At 49.8% G+C, this 17,340-nt stretch overlaps 1 protein-coding gene across 1 annotated transcript in view; it reads right to left on the bottom strand.

Moving 5' to 3' along the window:
• Ent3 (equilibrative nucleoside transporter 3) overlaps positions 1–12,710 on the bottom strand; it is a 454,360-nt gene extending 441,650 nt beyond the window's left edge. The window contains exons 1-2 of the mRNA XM_075700951.1: positions 12,631–12,710; positions 454–717 (exon numbers count right to left, since the gene is read on the bottom strand). Of these exons, the coding sequence (XP_075557066.1) occupies positions 454–684 (231 nt within the window). The 5' untranslated portion in view covers positions 685–717; positions 12,631–12,710. The remainder of the gene's footprint in view (positions 1–453; positions 718–12,630) is intronic.
• Between the last annotated feature and the right edge of the window lie 4,630 nt (positions 12,711–17,340).

Below are 17,340 nucleotides of genomic sequence, written 5' to 3'. Positions count from 1 at the left end.
AGAATTTCTCATAGTTTAGCATTGCGCTGCTCACATACATGAGACAAGAAGAACGTAAAAACAAAGCACGGATTATGCAACCAGCTTTCACATTTCGCATTAAATTTCTTCGCGAGTTTGACAACGTCTGTCCAGCGCTAGTTGATTGTTTATTTATTGAATATATAGTTAAATAGCGGTCTGAGTAAAAGGCTACTCCTACTGTCAATTTTTGATGATATTTTTTAAGCAATAAGAGTCTCATACATATACGCGGCAATAGCGTTATACATAAGACTGACGTCATAGGCTCCACATTTTAGAGCAAAGAAGTAAAGGTTCGACTTGCGGACCTTTAGTTTGCGCAAGGTGCCGCTGACGTAAGTACTCTCGATTGTCGCTGCTTCAAGCGCACGTCGTTGACAAACCTCCCGAAGCGGACACTATATATGTATGTATAGCGAAGGCGCTCACGAGGTTCATGTCGAACACGATGGTCGTGCGCGGGTACTTGTCCTGGAAGTAGTCGACGGCCGTGATGAAGCTGTTGTACGGCAGCAGGAACCCGACGCCGGCCAGCACCAGGGCCAGGTAGACGCAGCTGCAGCGGTCCTCCGGAGCCCGCTCGTGCGCCGCCGGCTGGACACGCAGGCCCTGCGGTTGGCGGCCCAGCTGGACGTAGCCGCGGCTCAGGTTCTCGTCCATGGCCGCCTCTACGCTTTGTCCAGCGGACAGCCCCTGTCGGCGCAGGAAAGCAGAAGGCAGTTTCAAAGCTGTATCTCCTGCCCCCACTTTGAGGGTGCTGGCATGCTTTCGTACCAAGCAGACAAAACTGGATACGTGACCGAATCGACAGCAATATGGGTCTCTGCGTAGAGTAGACAGACTACCGTTCATTCTTGGCTAGTCCCCCACAATGGGTATGTGACCCTTGAGTGTAATTAGGTACGTATCGTACTTCCCTGTTCGTGCAGCCCTGTTCAACAGTCGTCCGTCGACAAGCATCATATACATCGCCTTCGCCCTCGTGGCAGAGAGTTTACAGTTACAGATGTCGAATTTGTGCTCGTGTCATTCGTCCTTGCTGCTGCTTCGCAGACTGAAGCTAGTTTCGCGTCATTTATATACCAACATCGCATTGGATCTACGTTTTAATGTGTTGGAATTCTTGGGGTACTTGACACACTTCCCGGGGGCCAAATACTCATCTGCGTTTCTATGTTCCTATCTACTTTTGTATCTACGTATATTTGTATCCAACTGTTTTACCTCCTACCTAGGGTCACAACTTGGGTCACTGAGTATGTGACGATACGTGCCGCTCTTCAGCGAACCTCTTTCACGTCGGGCTACAGCAGAGGCGGGACCGGGCAAGTACCGCTGTTCGTAGAAACTCTCCGACGCCGACTTGGAGCACCGGGTGTGTGTCACTGTATGGGTCTGTGCTGCCCTCCGATTAACCTAGCTTTGATGCCAACTTGGGTCAGCGGGTATGTGCCATTAGGTGTGTGCCGCTCTTCAAATAATGTCACCAACTTTGAGTAACTTGGGCAATGAAGAAAACATTCCTTAAATTTCTCCGATGCTCAGCGGAATTCAACCCACGCCACAAGCTTGCTCAATGACAGACACCGGATACTTTAGCAGGCCGCGCGACAAATGAACTGGGTGTGTGACGCGTCTCAATCAATGCCTTTCCAGCCAACGCTTTAGCGAGCTACGCCATGAATGCACTGGGTATGTTCCGTTCTTAAATGAACCTTGCTCAAATTTGGGTCACTGAGTATGCGCCGCCGGGTGTGCGGCAAGCGAGAGAACAATTCTCAGCGTTCGCAGGCACCGCACTTCTAGTCTTGGAGGACAAGCGCGGACTTCTCGGCAGTGTCACTAGATGGCGCAGCGTGTCCAGAAAGAAGCGCGAGAGAGTAGCCCGGTTGCCGAATGGCACGTTTTTCAGCCCTCGACGACATGCACTTCAGTGGCCACGCGTAGGCTTTGCGGCGGCGGCACTAGATGGCGCCGAGTGTCCTTAGGGAAGAACGAAAGAGAACTTCCCGCTGCAGTACACACCTCATACATAAGATGTTTCGACGGTGGCAATACATTGTGTCGCTACATTGATTCAATGCTAACCGCATTACGTTCGACAGCCATATTGAGATCGGTTCTGCTGCAATTGTTAAAGATAAATTGCAAAACGGCGCGCATGCACGCCCGCCCGCACACACAAACACACACACACACTCACACACACACACACACACACACACACACGCACACACACACACACACAGAGAGACAGACAGACAGACAGACAGACAGACCCGCGTGTTTTCTTTTGTTTTTCTTCTCATTATGCCTTTCAGCAAATCCTTCGAATAAAAAGCATTAACACACACTCACAAATGCACTTGCGAACGCACAAACAAGTAACGTGAACACGCACGTTCGGCGGCACCCTGCAAAGAGCACGTCAATTCGCGAAGAGCGTACACACATTTCAACCATAGTCTGACTCCAGTCCTTATAGCGTAAAAAAAGGAGCTCTGCCACGTGTTTAATGCAAACTAAATACCACCTCTCGCTGCTCTGCAGTACCAGTTGACAATGAAAATATCGCGTTTTTCAAAACTACACAGATATTCCTTTTTCAACAGTGCAAAGGACGAGGACGAGATGAGTGCACATACAGAGCGCTGTGTATGTGCACTCTTCTCGTTCTTGCCTTCGCGCTGTTGAAAAAAAATGTCACACCAATTTGCCCAAGCTTCAGCAGTCTCTGCATTCATTTCTAGTACAATGGGCCCTTTTTCGTGTTTCAATGTCAACCTTTAATTGCCATTTAGTTTCGTTGATCGTAGTCGCGGTTTGCCGCGCCTGCAAGCTTTCCTTCCGTCTTAGAGTAAATGTTCTGCCACCGAAGATTTTGGCGTTGTTCGGAGGACTCCATCCATCGAAGAACCACGGCATAAGAGTTTGCAAGATCTTTCGATCGTAGTGGCGCAGGCAAGCCAGCCTCTACAGACAATGGCTCTTCCTGAGAGCTCACGGCAGCTGATCTTCAGCGCACGGTGCACATGAATGGCGGCAGTCGTCTCAGACCGCAGACAGGACAACGGAATTATTATGGCAGTGCACGCTGCTAGAGTTTCCAGCCAGCACCTCGAAGACGCAACAGGAAGGCTTCAGTCCGGTCCACACCTGTGGTGAAAAGTGTCCCTGCCGGAACAAGCACAAGACGTCCTTAGACGGGGACCAAAGTTAGCCATGGAACCCAGGCGATCGGCACCGGAACTTCTCACAATGGTGAGGCAAGTGTCTAACCTAGCAGCGGCCCCTGAAGTGGACCGATGCGTTTCAGACGGTGTGGAAATCTTGCAAAAGTGTGAACCTGCCAGTTGTAGACTTCCACTAAAAAAAAAAAAAAAATCGGCGCTGTGTATGTGCACTCGTCTCGTCCTTGCCCTTTGCGCTGTTGAAAAAGAATGTCACACCAACTTCCTCAAGCTTCAACAGTGTCAACACAGATCTTAAATCAGCCGAAGATTCGTAGACAACAAACATCTCTTAAACATATTATGAAGGAGAGTTATTGGGGTTCGTAGCGACCGCCGGTCCTGGGATGCACCGAGCAGTTCCCGAGCTCGAGCCTCTGCTGCGCGCTTGATGCTGCCGATGCTGCTGACTCTGTGCCCACGTTCGTCATCTTCCTTACAATGGCCCCGCGGAAATAAAGGAGCCATCCTGGCGACTTTGTTTTCTGGAAGGACGGTAGAATTGTGATACGCCTTGAGACGCTGAACGTGAACGGCTTCGCGGTTACGACGTCGCATGTCGGACGGCGGCGTTAGCGGCTCAACCAGGTAATTGACGGGTGATGTTCTCTCGAGAACGCGGTATGGCCCGTCATACTTCGGAAGGAGTTTTGAAGCGAGCCCAGGCGTGCGGTGTGGCACTAACAACCAAACGAGAGCGCCCGGGAGAAAAGTGGGAGTCGAGTTCTGGGCATCGTGAACGGCTTTTTGATGGTTCTGGTCGTCCGAGGTGAATCGGCGGGCCAGCTGGCGACATTCCTCGGCGTGTCTGGCGGCTTCCGAGATCGGCAGGCATTCAGATGGGTCAGGCCGGCAGGGTAGAATGGTGTCAATTGTGTGCGAAGGATGACGGCCGTAAAGAAGGTAAAAGGGTGAGAATCCGGTAGTGGCCTGAGTCGCGGTGTTGTAAGCGTAGGTGACAAACGGAAGAACTAGGTCCCAATTAGAGTGATCAGGTGAGACATACATGGCGAGCATGTCACCAAGAGTTCGATTAAAGCGTTCCGTGGTACCGTGAGTCTGTGGGTGATAAGCAGTGCATTTACGATGAACAATGGCGCATTCAGCAAGCAGTCGTTCGATGACTTCAGATAGGAAGGCGCGGCCTCTGTCGCTTCACGTGGACCTCCGTGACGAAGGAGAAAACGACGAAGTATGAAATTGGCGACCTCCTGCGCTGAATCATTTGGTAGAGCAGCAGTCCGCATAACGGGTTAAGTGGTCTACCGCAACGATTATCCGCCTTTTGCCGGTAGGAGTCAACAGAAGTGGCCCGTAGAGATCTATGCCCACGCGATCAAAGGGTCGGGATGGGCATTGTAAAGGCTGGAGTTCACCGGCGGAGTTGTGCGGTGGCGCTTTGCGGCGTTGGCACTCATGACAAGAGTGGACGAACTTTCGAACGAAATTGTACATTTCCCGCCAGTAATAGCAGTGTCGAAGTCTTTCGTGGGTCTTGAAGACTCCCGCATGGCCACACTGAGGGTCGACGTGGAACGAGGAGCAGAGCTCTGATCGCAAGATTCTCGGAATGACGAGTAACCAGGTGCGTCCCTCTCGGGCATAGTTGCGTCGATATAATAGCTGGTCGCGAATCGCAAAATGAGGCACTTGGCGCCGAAGCGTACGTGACGCCGGAACTTTTGACGTATCCGAGAGAAGGTCTAGCAGAGATACAGCCCAGGCATCATTACGCTGTGCAGCAGCGATAGTGTCATCGTCCAGAGAGGATAATGTACACTCGCAGGCGGAGTCGTCACTGGCCTTCGGGGGAAGCGACGATCGGGATAGCGCGTCAGCATCGGAGTGCTTTCGCCCGGAACGGTAAACCACGCGGATGTCATATTCTCGGATTCGCAATGCCCAGCGGGCAAGGCGGCCCGATGGATCTTTGAGCGTCGACAGCCAACATAGTGCGTGGTGGTCGGTCACTACGTCAAACGATCGGCCGTATAAATATGGGCGAAACTTGCCAAGCGCCCACACAATGGCCAAACACTACTTTTCTGTAACGCTGTAATTCGTCTCCGCCTTGGTTAACGTGCGACTCGCGTATGCGACGAGGTATTCTGTGTGGTCAGGTTGACGCTGTGCCAACACAGCGCCAAGGCCTACACCGCTTGCATCGGTATGGATTTCGGTTGGCGCTTGAGGGTCAAAATGGCGAAGAATGGGTGGCGTCGTGAGAAGGCGGCGCAAGGTTTTGAAGGCGTCGTCACACGCTGGAGACCATGATGAGAGATCTCTAGCGCCCCCAAGGAGCTGCGTGAGAGGCGATATAATTGACGCAAAATTTCGAACGAATCGCCGGAAGTAAGAGCAGAGGCCGATAAAACTGCGTAGCTCTTTCATAGTGGTAGGTTTTGGGAACGTAGTAACAGCACGTAGTTTCTCGGAATCCGGGCTAATGCCCTCCTTTGACACGACATGGCCTAAAATTGTGAGCTGACGAACAGCAAATCGACACTTCTTCAGGTTAAGTTGCAACCCGGCGTTGGTCAAGCAAGTGAGTACGTGCTGGAGGCGGAGCAGGTGCGTTGAGAAATCAGGGGCGAACACCACAATGTCGTCAAGATAGCAAAGACAGATTTTCCATTTGAGGGCACGCAGAACATTATCCATCATTCTTTCGAACGTAGCAGGTGCGTTGCAAAGTCCGAAAGGCATGACGGTGAATTCATACAAGCCGTCTGGTGTAACAAAGGCAGTTTTTGGGCGATCGGCCTCTGCCATCGGAACCTGCCAATAGCGTGATCGCAAATCCAGCGAAGAAAAGAACTCGGCTCCCTGCAAACAGTCCAGAGCATCATCGATGCGTGGTAAGGGGTAGACGTCCTTCAGCGTGATCTTGTTCAACCGTCGAAAATCAACACATATATATTTCACCCAGTGCCACTCCATCACACACTACAGCTATCGAGACAGCAAAGTAAACTTTCTCTTTCTGAGGGCAGAATTTTTGCAAACTCTTTGTTCCACAATTAAATCAGAAAGCAATAGGCACATCTGTTGTCAGCTAGGTCTCTTGTTGTTTGCGAAATTATTCTACACACTTAAAAGAGAGCCGACACATTAGTTTCCTGCGTGTATTTTTTTTTTCTGCGTTAAAGAAACGTTCAAGCTCTGTAAAGCTTAGAAAATATACTTGCAAGCACCATACTAAACAATGTAATTTACCATATAACTTTTTTCCACGAACCAGCTCCGATTTCGGTATTCAGAATGCAAATGCGTCATGACGCTGCTCATAATGGCGTTACTGCGATAGCTGCTACTGCTTCACGCGAGCTCCGCCAGACGCGCAGGCACCACTCCGATTAATTTTTTTAAGGGCAAAACCGTCTTACACGGGCTTTTAACTCCACGACGGCAGCGAATTTCACTCTGTGCCGTGACGTCCCATTAGTATCGATGACGCCAGGTCCGGCATTTCAAGACGACTTTGGAGTCAAATTAAAACAAGTGATTCCAAATTTTCGTACTTGCTGAATGTGAAAGGTGGGAGGAGCGTGTTGTAAAGTTTTTAAAACCTCAAAATTATGTGTCGCCAGTTCTCCTTTAACTCTCGCACTTGCTATAGAAGGTGTCTGTCGTTACAACGTTAATAGCGGCACACGTTCTTTTTTTTTTCCACATGGGGCAAGGCACTGCGATTACGCGTGGAGCGTTGAACAAACGTACCGCGATATACATTCGGATACTGGCAAAAATACTTACTACATCTAATTTAACTGCCATACTTCTGAATGGTCAAATTCTTCGCTTTCTTTGGACAAAAGCTTTGTTTTGTTATTGTTCTTTATTGAATCATATGCTGTTTTGTACGTTGTATGCGTGATTCCAAACAATGTTCGCTTGCCTTTGCTGAGTTCCTTAAGCCAGAAAACAAGAACAAATATTTTATTATGAACGAGACGTGTTTCTTTGCCTTTTGCAACAGAACTCGGAGAATTTCGCCAATATGGGAAATTCCCTTCAAACGTGCAGCCCATACAGGCACGGGCCAGCTATTTATTCACCATCGTAGTTGAGGCTCATAGCCACGCGGGCTCGAGCTCATGCTAACCAACACAGGATGGTTTCATTTCTTTTAGTGTGTAATGCAGTAATGTCCTAGAGAATCAAGTTTAGGCATGACGCTGTAGTGTAACGCATAAACTAAACGCTCTATATCGTTGTCAGAATACTGCGATAGAACGTGACATTTAGCTGGTAAACTCACAATGATATTTGCAAAATATCGTGCTCGTTGGGGAATCAGCATAGTTAGAGCTATTTTTAATGATTACACACTTCGTGCAAAATTATGAAGTGCATGATGTCGTTTGTAGGGTGGCTTTCGGAGCGTAAAAAATTGACTCGCCATCCATCGGTTGAAAACCACCGCGACAATTGCTGAGGGGAGTATGCAATGCTTTATAGCTTTAGAGTAATGGTAGTAATGGTCATTTAGAATAATGGTAGTAGTGAGAGTAACGATAATTTTGGCGAAGCGCCGCCGCCCATAGCGATGCTGCAGCAACATTTAAATCAGTTGCTAGGCCCGTTCTTCTATGCACGAAAGGCTAGTGACACCCCTCCTCACGTGCCACAGAAGCTTGCGCAACAGTAAACTTTACCGGGAAACGTATGCTGGGAGAGCTACATGCTTCGATTTGTTATCAGGAGCGTCTTATCATGAATTACGTGGTTCGGATGCTTCTCGGTTACAAACTGGGACAAATTCCGCGAGTCCAGAAGAATGCGAGCCAGTGAGGGATCCATCGCCACTATCTCATCCTGGACGAGCCGACTCCTGGCCGACGTGGAAGAGCATACGGAACATCTTGACCCGGAAGACGCCCCGGAAACCTCCAACGTCGACAGCAGGCTGCTCCACATGTGGCAGGCAAGATCGAGCATGCTCCGGCGTTGGCAACGGCAGGGGAAAGATAACCAAGCCCTAAAAGAAAGAATCACTAGACTCGACGCAGAGATCTCCGATCACGCGACCGAGGTCACCCGGCAGCAATGGTACCAAATATGTGATCGCATGAAGGGACGCCTCAGCGCAGCCCGGACGTGGCACCTCCTATGCCACCTCCTGGATCCGGACACCACCAGGGCCGAAGGCAGAAGAAACATGGCCAAGTTAATCCACACGCATGCTCAGGACCCGGGGGCGTTCCTGGCCGAGATGCGAGACAAGTACATCAGCCCGCAACTCAAGACACCGTTACCTGCGGCCTACCAGGGCCGGCCGAACGCGCACATAGACGAAGACATTACGTTCGCTGAGGTGTCGGCAGCCGCCTACAAGCTGCGGACGAACTCGGCGCCGGGTTCGGACCGCGTTACCAACAAGATCCTACGCAACCTGGACGAGGCCGCAATGGAGCAGCTCACCGAGTTCATGAACGAATGCTGGAAGACGGGCGCCATCCCGGAAGAGTGGAAGACGTCAACGATCGTCTTTATACCAAAACCAGGCAAACCACTCAATGCGGACAACCTCAGGCCGATTTCACTCACATCATGCGTCGGCAAACTGATGGAGCACGTGGTCCTAGACCGTCTCAATGAACACGTAGAAGATGGGGACGAGTTCCCCCACTCTATGTTTGGTTTCAGGCCACACCTGTCCTCACAAGATGTGCTCCTTCAGTTAAAAAGGCAGGTGATGCAACCCGAAAGTCCGGCGGACGCTCGCCGATTCCGGTGCCTCCTGGGCCTCGACCTGAAGAAGGCCTTCGACAATGTCGCCCACGCAGTGGTGCTCGAGGGCCTGACCCAACTGGGTGTTGGAAACCGAGCATACCAATACGTCCGAAACTTTCTCACCGACCGGAAGTGCCGGATCAAAGTCGGCGAACATGAAACTGAATTTATAGAGCTGGGGAGCCGAGGCACGCCGCAGGGATCAGTCATCTCCCCTTTTCTCTTTAACGCGGCGATGCGCGGGCTCCCGGAACTGCTGTGCTCTATCCCTGGGCTTCACCACAGCCTCTACGCTGATGACGTGACGTTATGGGCAGCGGCGGATGATCCACGAATTCTTCAAGAGATCATGCAACGCGGCATCAACGTCGTACAAGCTTATGCGGAGTCGAGGGGCCTGACGTGCTCACCGGAAAAATCCGAATACCTCCTGATCAAGCCCGGCAGAAGTAGCTGTCCCAGGGGATTACCACGGAGAAGGCGCTTCCTTGAACTTAAGGTCGGAGAACTTACCATCCCGGAGCGCCCCAGTATCAAAATATTGGGGCTAGACTTTCAGAACACGCTGCGCTGCGGGCTCATGTTAAAGAAACTCCAGAGGGCGACCAACTACACACTACAGCTCATTCGCCGGGTGGCTAATCGGCACCACGGCATGGGCGAGGGCGATCTGCTTCGACTTTTGCAGGCATACATAACCAGCAGAACCATGTACTCGACACCATATGTCAAATTCGCAGCCACGGACTTAGCCAAATTAAACACCATGATCCGACGAAGCACAAAGGCAGCCATGGGCCTTCCGGACCACGCGGCCACCGCAAGGCTAGAGGCCTTAGGCATGCATAACACGATCGAGGAGCTCTTAGACGCTCACCACGCAGCCCAAGTCCGTCGTCTCTCGCTAACCCCGGCTGGCCGCACAGTCCTCCGGAAGCTCAGTCTCGAGGCTATCCCCGAGGGGACAGAGTACATTACGATTCCGCGAAAGGTCAGGGGGCATATTTATGCCCCACCTCTACCCCGCAACATGGACCCCGAGTTCCATCAAGGCCGTCGGCAGGCCCGTAGTGAAGCCATTTGGCGATGCTACGGCTCGCAAGATGGAGTGGTCTACACAGACGCAGCCAGACACCCTCGGGGCGACCTCATGACCGCGGTGGTAGCGGATCACAACGGAGGACTGATAGAACATACAACAATCACGGCTGGCCGAGTGGTGGAAGCGGAGGAAACCGCGATTGCCATGGCCATGCATGCGGAAGCGAATACCGTCATCAGCGACAGCAAGCAGGCCATCGGCAATTTCTTCCGTGGTAGAATTTGCAAACAGGCGTACCATGTCCTCACACGACGCCCCCTAAGCGGCTTAAAAACCCTCGTGTGGACCCCCGCTCACGCGGCTGTGCCCGGCAACGCGCCGGCTCACAGTTTGGCTCGAGATCTCGCGCGCCGAGCCTCGTCCGCGGATGCGGACGGCGTGAATGAGGAGGAGAGACACGAGGAACCCTGCGAGACTTATTATGAAATAGCCCATCGGTATCGCTTGAGGCGTCGCGCGCTCCCACCACCGGCCGAGCAACTCGACCAAACGCAAGCGGTCGCGTTTCGGCGACTTCAGACAAATACATACCCACACCCAAAATACATTAACAAAATCACAGGGGGCAGGAAAAGCGACAAATGTAGGCTCTGTTCAGAAACAGGAACACTCACACACATAATGTGGGAATTCACCTCGCTCCGTTCTCTCATCCCCCCGTCAGCAGCGAGACTGACTGGACAGCCTGGCTCAGTTCCGGGGACGTCGACCGACAACTTGAACTGGTGGACTGGGCGGAAAAGGCCAAGCAGGCCCAGGGCCTTACTTGAGCCCTAACCCTCAGCCACGTCCCTCTTTACCCTGCCCCCTTTCAATAAAGTTTATCTCCTCCTCCTCCTCCTCCTGCTCCTCCAAACAATGTATGCATTGTTCGCTTGACTTTGCCGAGTGCTTGAAGCCTGTGCCTTACGGGGGTACGAGCCACTACTCCTGGCCTGCACTGCCACCGGGATCGGCCCACATTTTTGCTAACGGACGCGGACGCAAAAACTTGAAGTTGCTTGAGCTTCGCCTTTAAGAGTGGAACGCGATAGCATTGAAAAATCCCCGACTGCTTCTTACGCTTCCCGGGTAACTGCAGCTTATGTAACCGTAATGTTTACCGGGAAACGCTGGCCGCAAACGCTGTGCACGAAAGCGAGCTTTCTGGTAGAAAAGCGGCGTGGACTGATTCCGGATGTAGTTAGTGCACAGCCGGGCCAAAACAATTGCATCGTTTTCGGGTTTCTGGTATTGTTTCGTAATTTTAGTATTTCAGGCTGAGAAGATTTAACATTAAAGGTATGCGCTGTCACTGTTTTGTTTCATGACAGTTGTTTGTGGGCTGTCATTCTCAAAATTTCGAGGCATAACTCTGTCAAGATGTAACACAAGGTATGAGCAACTTCAGTGATAGAATGGTGAGGCACTATAACCCGCATATACCGCATGTCATATAGCAAGGCGTGGCATATACATATACCTAAATATATACGGCATTTTTCGCTCACGCACAACTCCGCCTACGCCGACGCCATTTTTCTGCAACACGGCGCCCTAAACATTGCCGCGTTAAAATGCCGACTACCGAGAGACTAACAGCTTCCCTGTAATATCATTTGGCTATGAAACTGTCACATGTCTGCTCCACTTGCTTGCTGTCCACGACACCTTCAAACCAAGCGGCGCTACTGTTATACTTCGGCTTACAGTTGATATTTATTTATTTATTTATCTATTTATTTATTTATTTATTTATTTGAACAACTTTGCACATACAAGTCATGCTTTGCGAACCGCTGGCTGTGATCCCCCCGTTCCTCCCGGACTTCTTCATTTTTGCACCTGTAAAGCGTGCATCTCCGTTAGCTTATAATATGTGTAAAAAAGCCCGTCTTAAAAGAGAGTAATCTTAGGGGGAAAGACAGATTCTCGAGGAACAAACTAAAACGACACACTTCAAAGCGAATTTGAAATCAAATTAGCAAAAATGCAAGAAAAGAAAGAAATAACAGTATTCAGCGAATAAACAAATTAAAAGTTCATATTGTATTATTTCACATGACAGTGCGCACCAGCCACTGTAAACCACGAACCACGTATTCAGAGCAACTTCCTAGCCTAGAAGTAACAATATCTCCACCGTTTTAATAAGTAAAACAATTGTAGACCCATTTGTGAAAAACTGAGAGGAACAGCAACAGTTCTCGCTATATCGCCCATGGTCCGCCCGTCCTAGTGACCTACATTCAGTTATTGCAACTTGTGAAATAGGCAAGCCAACTGAGTTTCGCGAATAGTTGTGCACGACAAAGCTTCGGTACCATCACGCATTCAAGTTCGCGGGGCGTCGCCTTAACGACTGTCACATGCAAGCCATCTGCGTCGCCCCATTCATTTCTACGCGACGCCATGTGAAGAAATCTAAATGTCAAAGAACAAGCAGACTCGGCACACTTCCATTTCTTGCGCACGACAGTTTACGCGCACGGAAAATAGCGTTCGCGTCGGCGAACGTAGGCGCGCAAGAGCTTCGGACAATTTGAAGAGAGCACACACCTGCTTCAAGCGAACCTAGTCGTCTGCAAATCGAGTCGAGCCGTGGGAGCGGCCATCTTGCAGAGGCGACAGAACCTGCGGAGCGCGCACCAGTGGTCGCTGCACGGCTAGCTTGCACGACAGCAAGTAGTTCTTAGCTAAGAACGTCGCAAAAGCTCAGATCCTTAGTTTCCCGTTATCTTTCATCTTGCGTTAGTTCGGTTTCGTGCTTTTCATGTTCTTGTTCACAATTTTTTTTTTTTTTTGTTAGCGTGAAAATGACGCTATGAACGGCGCAGTGATACACCAAGGCTGCGTCGCACAAATCGATGACTGCTTTGAATCGGGCTCCGAAAGGGTGGGCGGAGTGTTTTCGCTTGTCTTGTTGCATCAAGAAGCGGGGCGCAAATGAAGAATGCCTGGGCGAGACGAGCCAAGACGCTGCAGCAGCGATACTGTCCGGCTTGATCGCAGCCACATGCGGCCGAGAATGAACGCAATTTTCTTTCTCTGATGTCTGCTTCTGTGCCGTCTTCGAACCGGGCGCACCAGCTTGACATTTAATTTCCTTTTATTGAACTAACCGCCGAACATATATTCGAGATGAAGGCAGTTTTTCGCCGCATCGTATACAGTACTTAATTCACCAGTCATAATAAATGAAGGTAGAAATTTGAAGCATTATTTATGATATTGCGATAATGTACGATATTGTTCTAACTCATAAAAGACGCTTAAGTGCTTAAGCAAGACTGAAAAAGCTCAGTTACATTTTCCTAGAGAAATAGGAAATAAAGGCCGTAAGATCGCACATTTCGGTTCGCTACTCTACACAGGGGAAGCACGTTAATAAAGATTGCCTGAACTCGAGATCATTCTCGGTGACCAAAGGTCCTTGGACTTTGCCCACGTGCGTAACAAGCTCAGAAAGCTGTTTCAATAATGGTAAACAGGCTCTTTGCTTACTCCGTGACGCAGCTTGAACCACGTGTAAAAGGACCACTTCGGCGCAGTGCTGCCGCGCGTGAAACTGTACACCACTGAGACAGGCATTACCGCTTTTATGAACATTGGCTTTTCGAGCAGTGTGCCCCGCGGAATGTGTGCATATTAAATATAACAACGTTGCGAGGGCCTCCTCATGTAGAAACTGTAGTAGGCGAACTTGTCTATAATAAGCCTACGCCTATAGGAATTTGGCAGTTTCGCCCGAAACACTGGCAGCGACAGCAAGGTCTGCCGTTGTGCTCGATGGACGGTGTTCCAACTGTTCCGACTAACGCGGGCACGAAATACGCGGGCGCGCCAAAATTTCTGGCACCCTTCACAGGTCTGTAATGTCATTGCAGAAGCACCACAAAGCTGACCGTAGAAAGCCACGCCAGTAAAATTACATCACTTTCAGGTTTGGGCATTAACATTCTTTTGTACATTCATTATTTACTACTCTGGGAATATTTAAGATAAGAGTCATGCAGTGCGAATGTTATGTTTATTAACGTTTGTTTGCGGGTTGCCATTCTAATAAATTGTGAGGAATAATTAAGTCAAGAAAGTAACACCTAGTTTGCGCAACTTTGGCGGTTGAATAGTATAGCGTCTGCTTTGCGTATACGATATAAACATGTGCAAAATGATAGGAGGAGGCGAAAAGGACGTGCGCTGCCGTTGCACACATCAGGTGCAACGCCGTGGAAGCTACGCAAGAAGTTCGGTCACCGAAATTTATCCCTCCGCGCGTTACCGTCTATGCTTCGCTGCGCGCCAGCGGCGATTGCTCGGGCGAGCATGCACGTGAGGCTGCCGCGAGAGGCTTCAATTAAATAACAACGAAAATCAAGTTGATTTAAAATAACCTGTTAGCAGCAGCATGAGTGCAGGGTTTGTTTGTTTCTAAGAGTAAATTCTTTTCTTCATTGGGAACTGAGCTTATGTAAAGAATATTTTCACGAAAATCGGGTCAAGAAACACCGAACTATTTCTAAGCGTGAACGCATCCACTACGAAAAATTCGCATTTCCGCCGGAAACGCGAAGCACCGATTGCGATAGCGAATTGGTAGACAGCTGTACGAAGTATAGTAGCTTTATCGGCTGTATAAATTTGTAAACGTTCGCTTACTAAATAAATTAACAATGATAGAATATGTAAGCGTGACTCAACGAGGACGTAGAAATAAACAGACATAGGGAGACAACGCTGTCTTTGTGTGTCTGCTTCTGTCAACGTCATTGTTCGCATTCAAACCGACTAGCCCGTCAACGTGTTTTAACTAAATTAACCAACGTGGTGTCACGCGCGCAGAGGTAAACATGAACACACATCGCTCGATGACAACGGAAACTGTCTGTGAAAACGCCGGAGTTAGGAATCGCGGCAGCAACCGCGAGCCAATTGACCTCCGGGCACCTGTCGCTTCAACGCGTACGAAACGTAAACGGGCGCGCACTTTAGGCCAGTCGCAGCCCGTTTTAAAAACACACGAGCGCCTGCAACGCCTCCCTACGGCGTCCGCCCAAGGCGTCAACAACGGGAGCGGCCGTGACAACGGCGTCCACGATTCGCCTGGCCAACGCCGTTATAGACGCCGCGGTTGCCTCCACCAGCCTGCACTCTATTGGCGGCGAGGAGTTACGGAGTCGCCATCTGTCAGAAGCGCCTCACATGCGTAGTATGAGGGATCACGCGGTACGCTCCTCATAGGTTTCGCCTACGGTGCTCTATAAAAACGCCACGCGGCAGCCCTCCTGGACATTTATGCAGGTACTCTCAAATCGAGGGAAGTTTTTGACTGTCAATATCATAATCTTGGGCAAACTGAAAGCACAGAATCGTTTACAGACGCTATCTCTTTACCGAATACGTACAGTGCGTAAACGCCACTGTGCGCGGTCGCCGCGATGGAGTCTCCCGAACCGGCTTCTTGCGTGAAAGGTAGGTAAACGCTGAGAGTAAACTATGTGAAATGTGTTCTTATAGTGGGCTGTCTGTATAACCAAAGGGGCATAACAGAATGGAGCCTCAATACAGCGATAGCACGGGTTCGCAGCGACCGACGGCGCGTCTGCATGCATGTCCGCGCACAATGTTTTGCTTTCGCTGTGAGCGCGTTTTTGCACTATGCCGTGAACGTTAGGCCGCAGCATATGAGCATTTGACAGTACACTAGCAACCATTGTTGCGTGGACGCTATCAGAACTGTTCAAAAATAATTCCGTTATAGAGATTTCAATGCCTAGCTACGGCGACTGTGATGTCCCGTCACGACGATTTAATCTTTTTTTTTTTTTGTCTTCTAAATTCTTGGACATTTCAATATTATTCCTCAAGTTGCATCGCACTGTATGTTTATCGGTCTTCTCAGCGTGCGATTTCCCTCTGCTTGATTTTCGTAATCCAGTACATTAATTCATAACACAAACATGACCATATGCCATGCTTTGTTTTAATGTGCATCTTACCGCTCCCTTTCCGTTCCAGTGAACTTGCCACTATCTAGCATCAACAAGTTCGTAAACCAAACCGTCACAATATTAGCCGGGCAACGGGCGAGCGTCTCAGTACGCGTTTTCTGCTACTCACCGAACATCGCGCAGTCCCGGCGCCGTAGCAGAAATGTTCGTCGCGTCTGTGCTTGCTGCATACCAGAGCTGTAGCCGATGGCTGTCTGGCGGTTCTAAGTTTCGCCAGCCAAGCTTCACGCAGCTCCTTGCCGTGTGGCTACGTGTGAATAAGGCTGACACCGGGCTCCGTTGCGTGCGTCCGGCACTGCGGCACCGAGCAGTAGCCTACCATGCTGCACGCCTCCAAAGGCAGCCACTAGCTATTATAGTATTTATTTATTTATTTATTTATTTATTTATTTATTTATTTATTAGTACCTCAAGGGTCCAAAAATAGGACATTACATGAGGGGTGGACACGTAAAAGGCGGGATTGATGGTGTTTAAATTAGAAAAATGAGTCGGAACACTCAATGGCAGATCTAAAGCGCGCTGTATCGCGGATGAGTGCAGTTTGTCTGGGAAGGCCATTCCAGTCTCGGGCAGTTCGGACGAAGAATGACTGCAGGAACGTAGTGGTGCGGGCTTGTGGGGGGATTACCGAGTTCGGATGGCCTGTTTGACAAACACGATGAGCCAGCTGGACCAGCTGGCTGTCACGAGGTACGGGATAAAAAAACCTGTGATAGAGGCATAGGCGAGAGATGCGACGTCGAGAGGCAAGAGGCGATAGGTCTAGTTTAGATTTTAGGGATGAAACGCTAGTATGATATGAGTAATCTGAAAGAATAAATCTAGCAGCACGGTTTTGAATGCTTTCAAGGGCTTTAGTGAGATTAGTTTGGTAAGGGTCAAAGATAGCACATGCATATTTAAGTTTTTGTCACACAAGCGTTTTATAGGCAACTGATTTCACAGGTGGTTGTGCCACGAAGAGATTACGGCGAAGATAACCGAGAATTTTGTTAGCTGAATAAATTACGTGGTTTACATGATTTGTCCAAGACAAATCTTTGGATAGGTGAATTCCTAAGTACTTGAAGGAGTCGGTAGTAGATATAGTGCAGTTGTTAATCTTGTAGGCAGGGGGGGTGTAGTTAAGTCGACGATGGAATGAAATATGCACAATCTTACTAACGTTTAGGGACATGAGCCATCTAGCACACCAGTCTTGAATACGAAAGAGGTCCTCCTGAAGAGTAGAGACGTCTGCGACGGTATTGATAGG

Source organism: Dermacentor variabilis, chromosome 8 (genome assembly GCF_050947875.1).
Source record: "Dermacentor variabilis isolate Ectoservices chromosome 8, ASM5094787v1, whole genome shotgun sequence".
Classification (NCBI taxonomy): domain Eukaryota; kingdom Metazoa; phylum Arthropoda; class Arachnida; order Ixodida; family Ixodidae; genus Dermacentor; species Dermacentor variabilis.
Note: the sequence above shows the minus strand (reverse complement) of the source record. Positions and strands in the feature narration are given on the sequence as shown.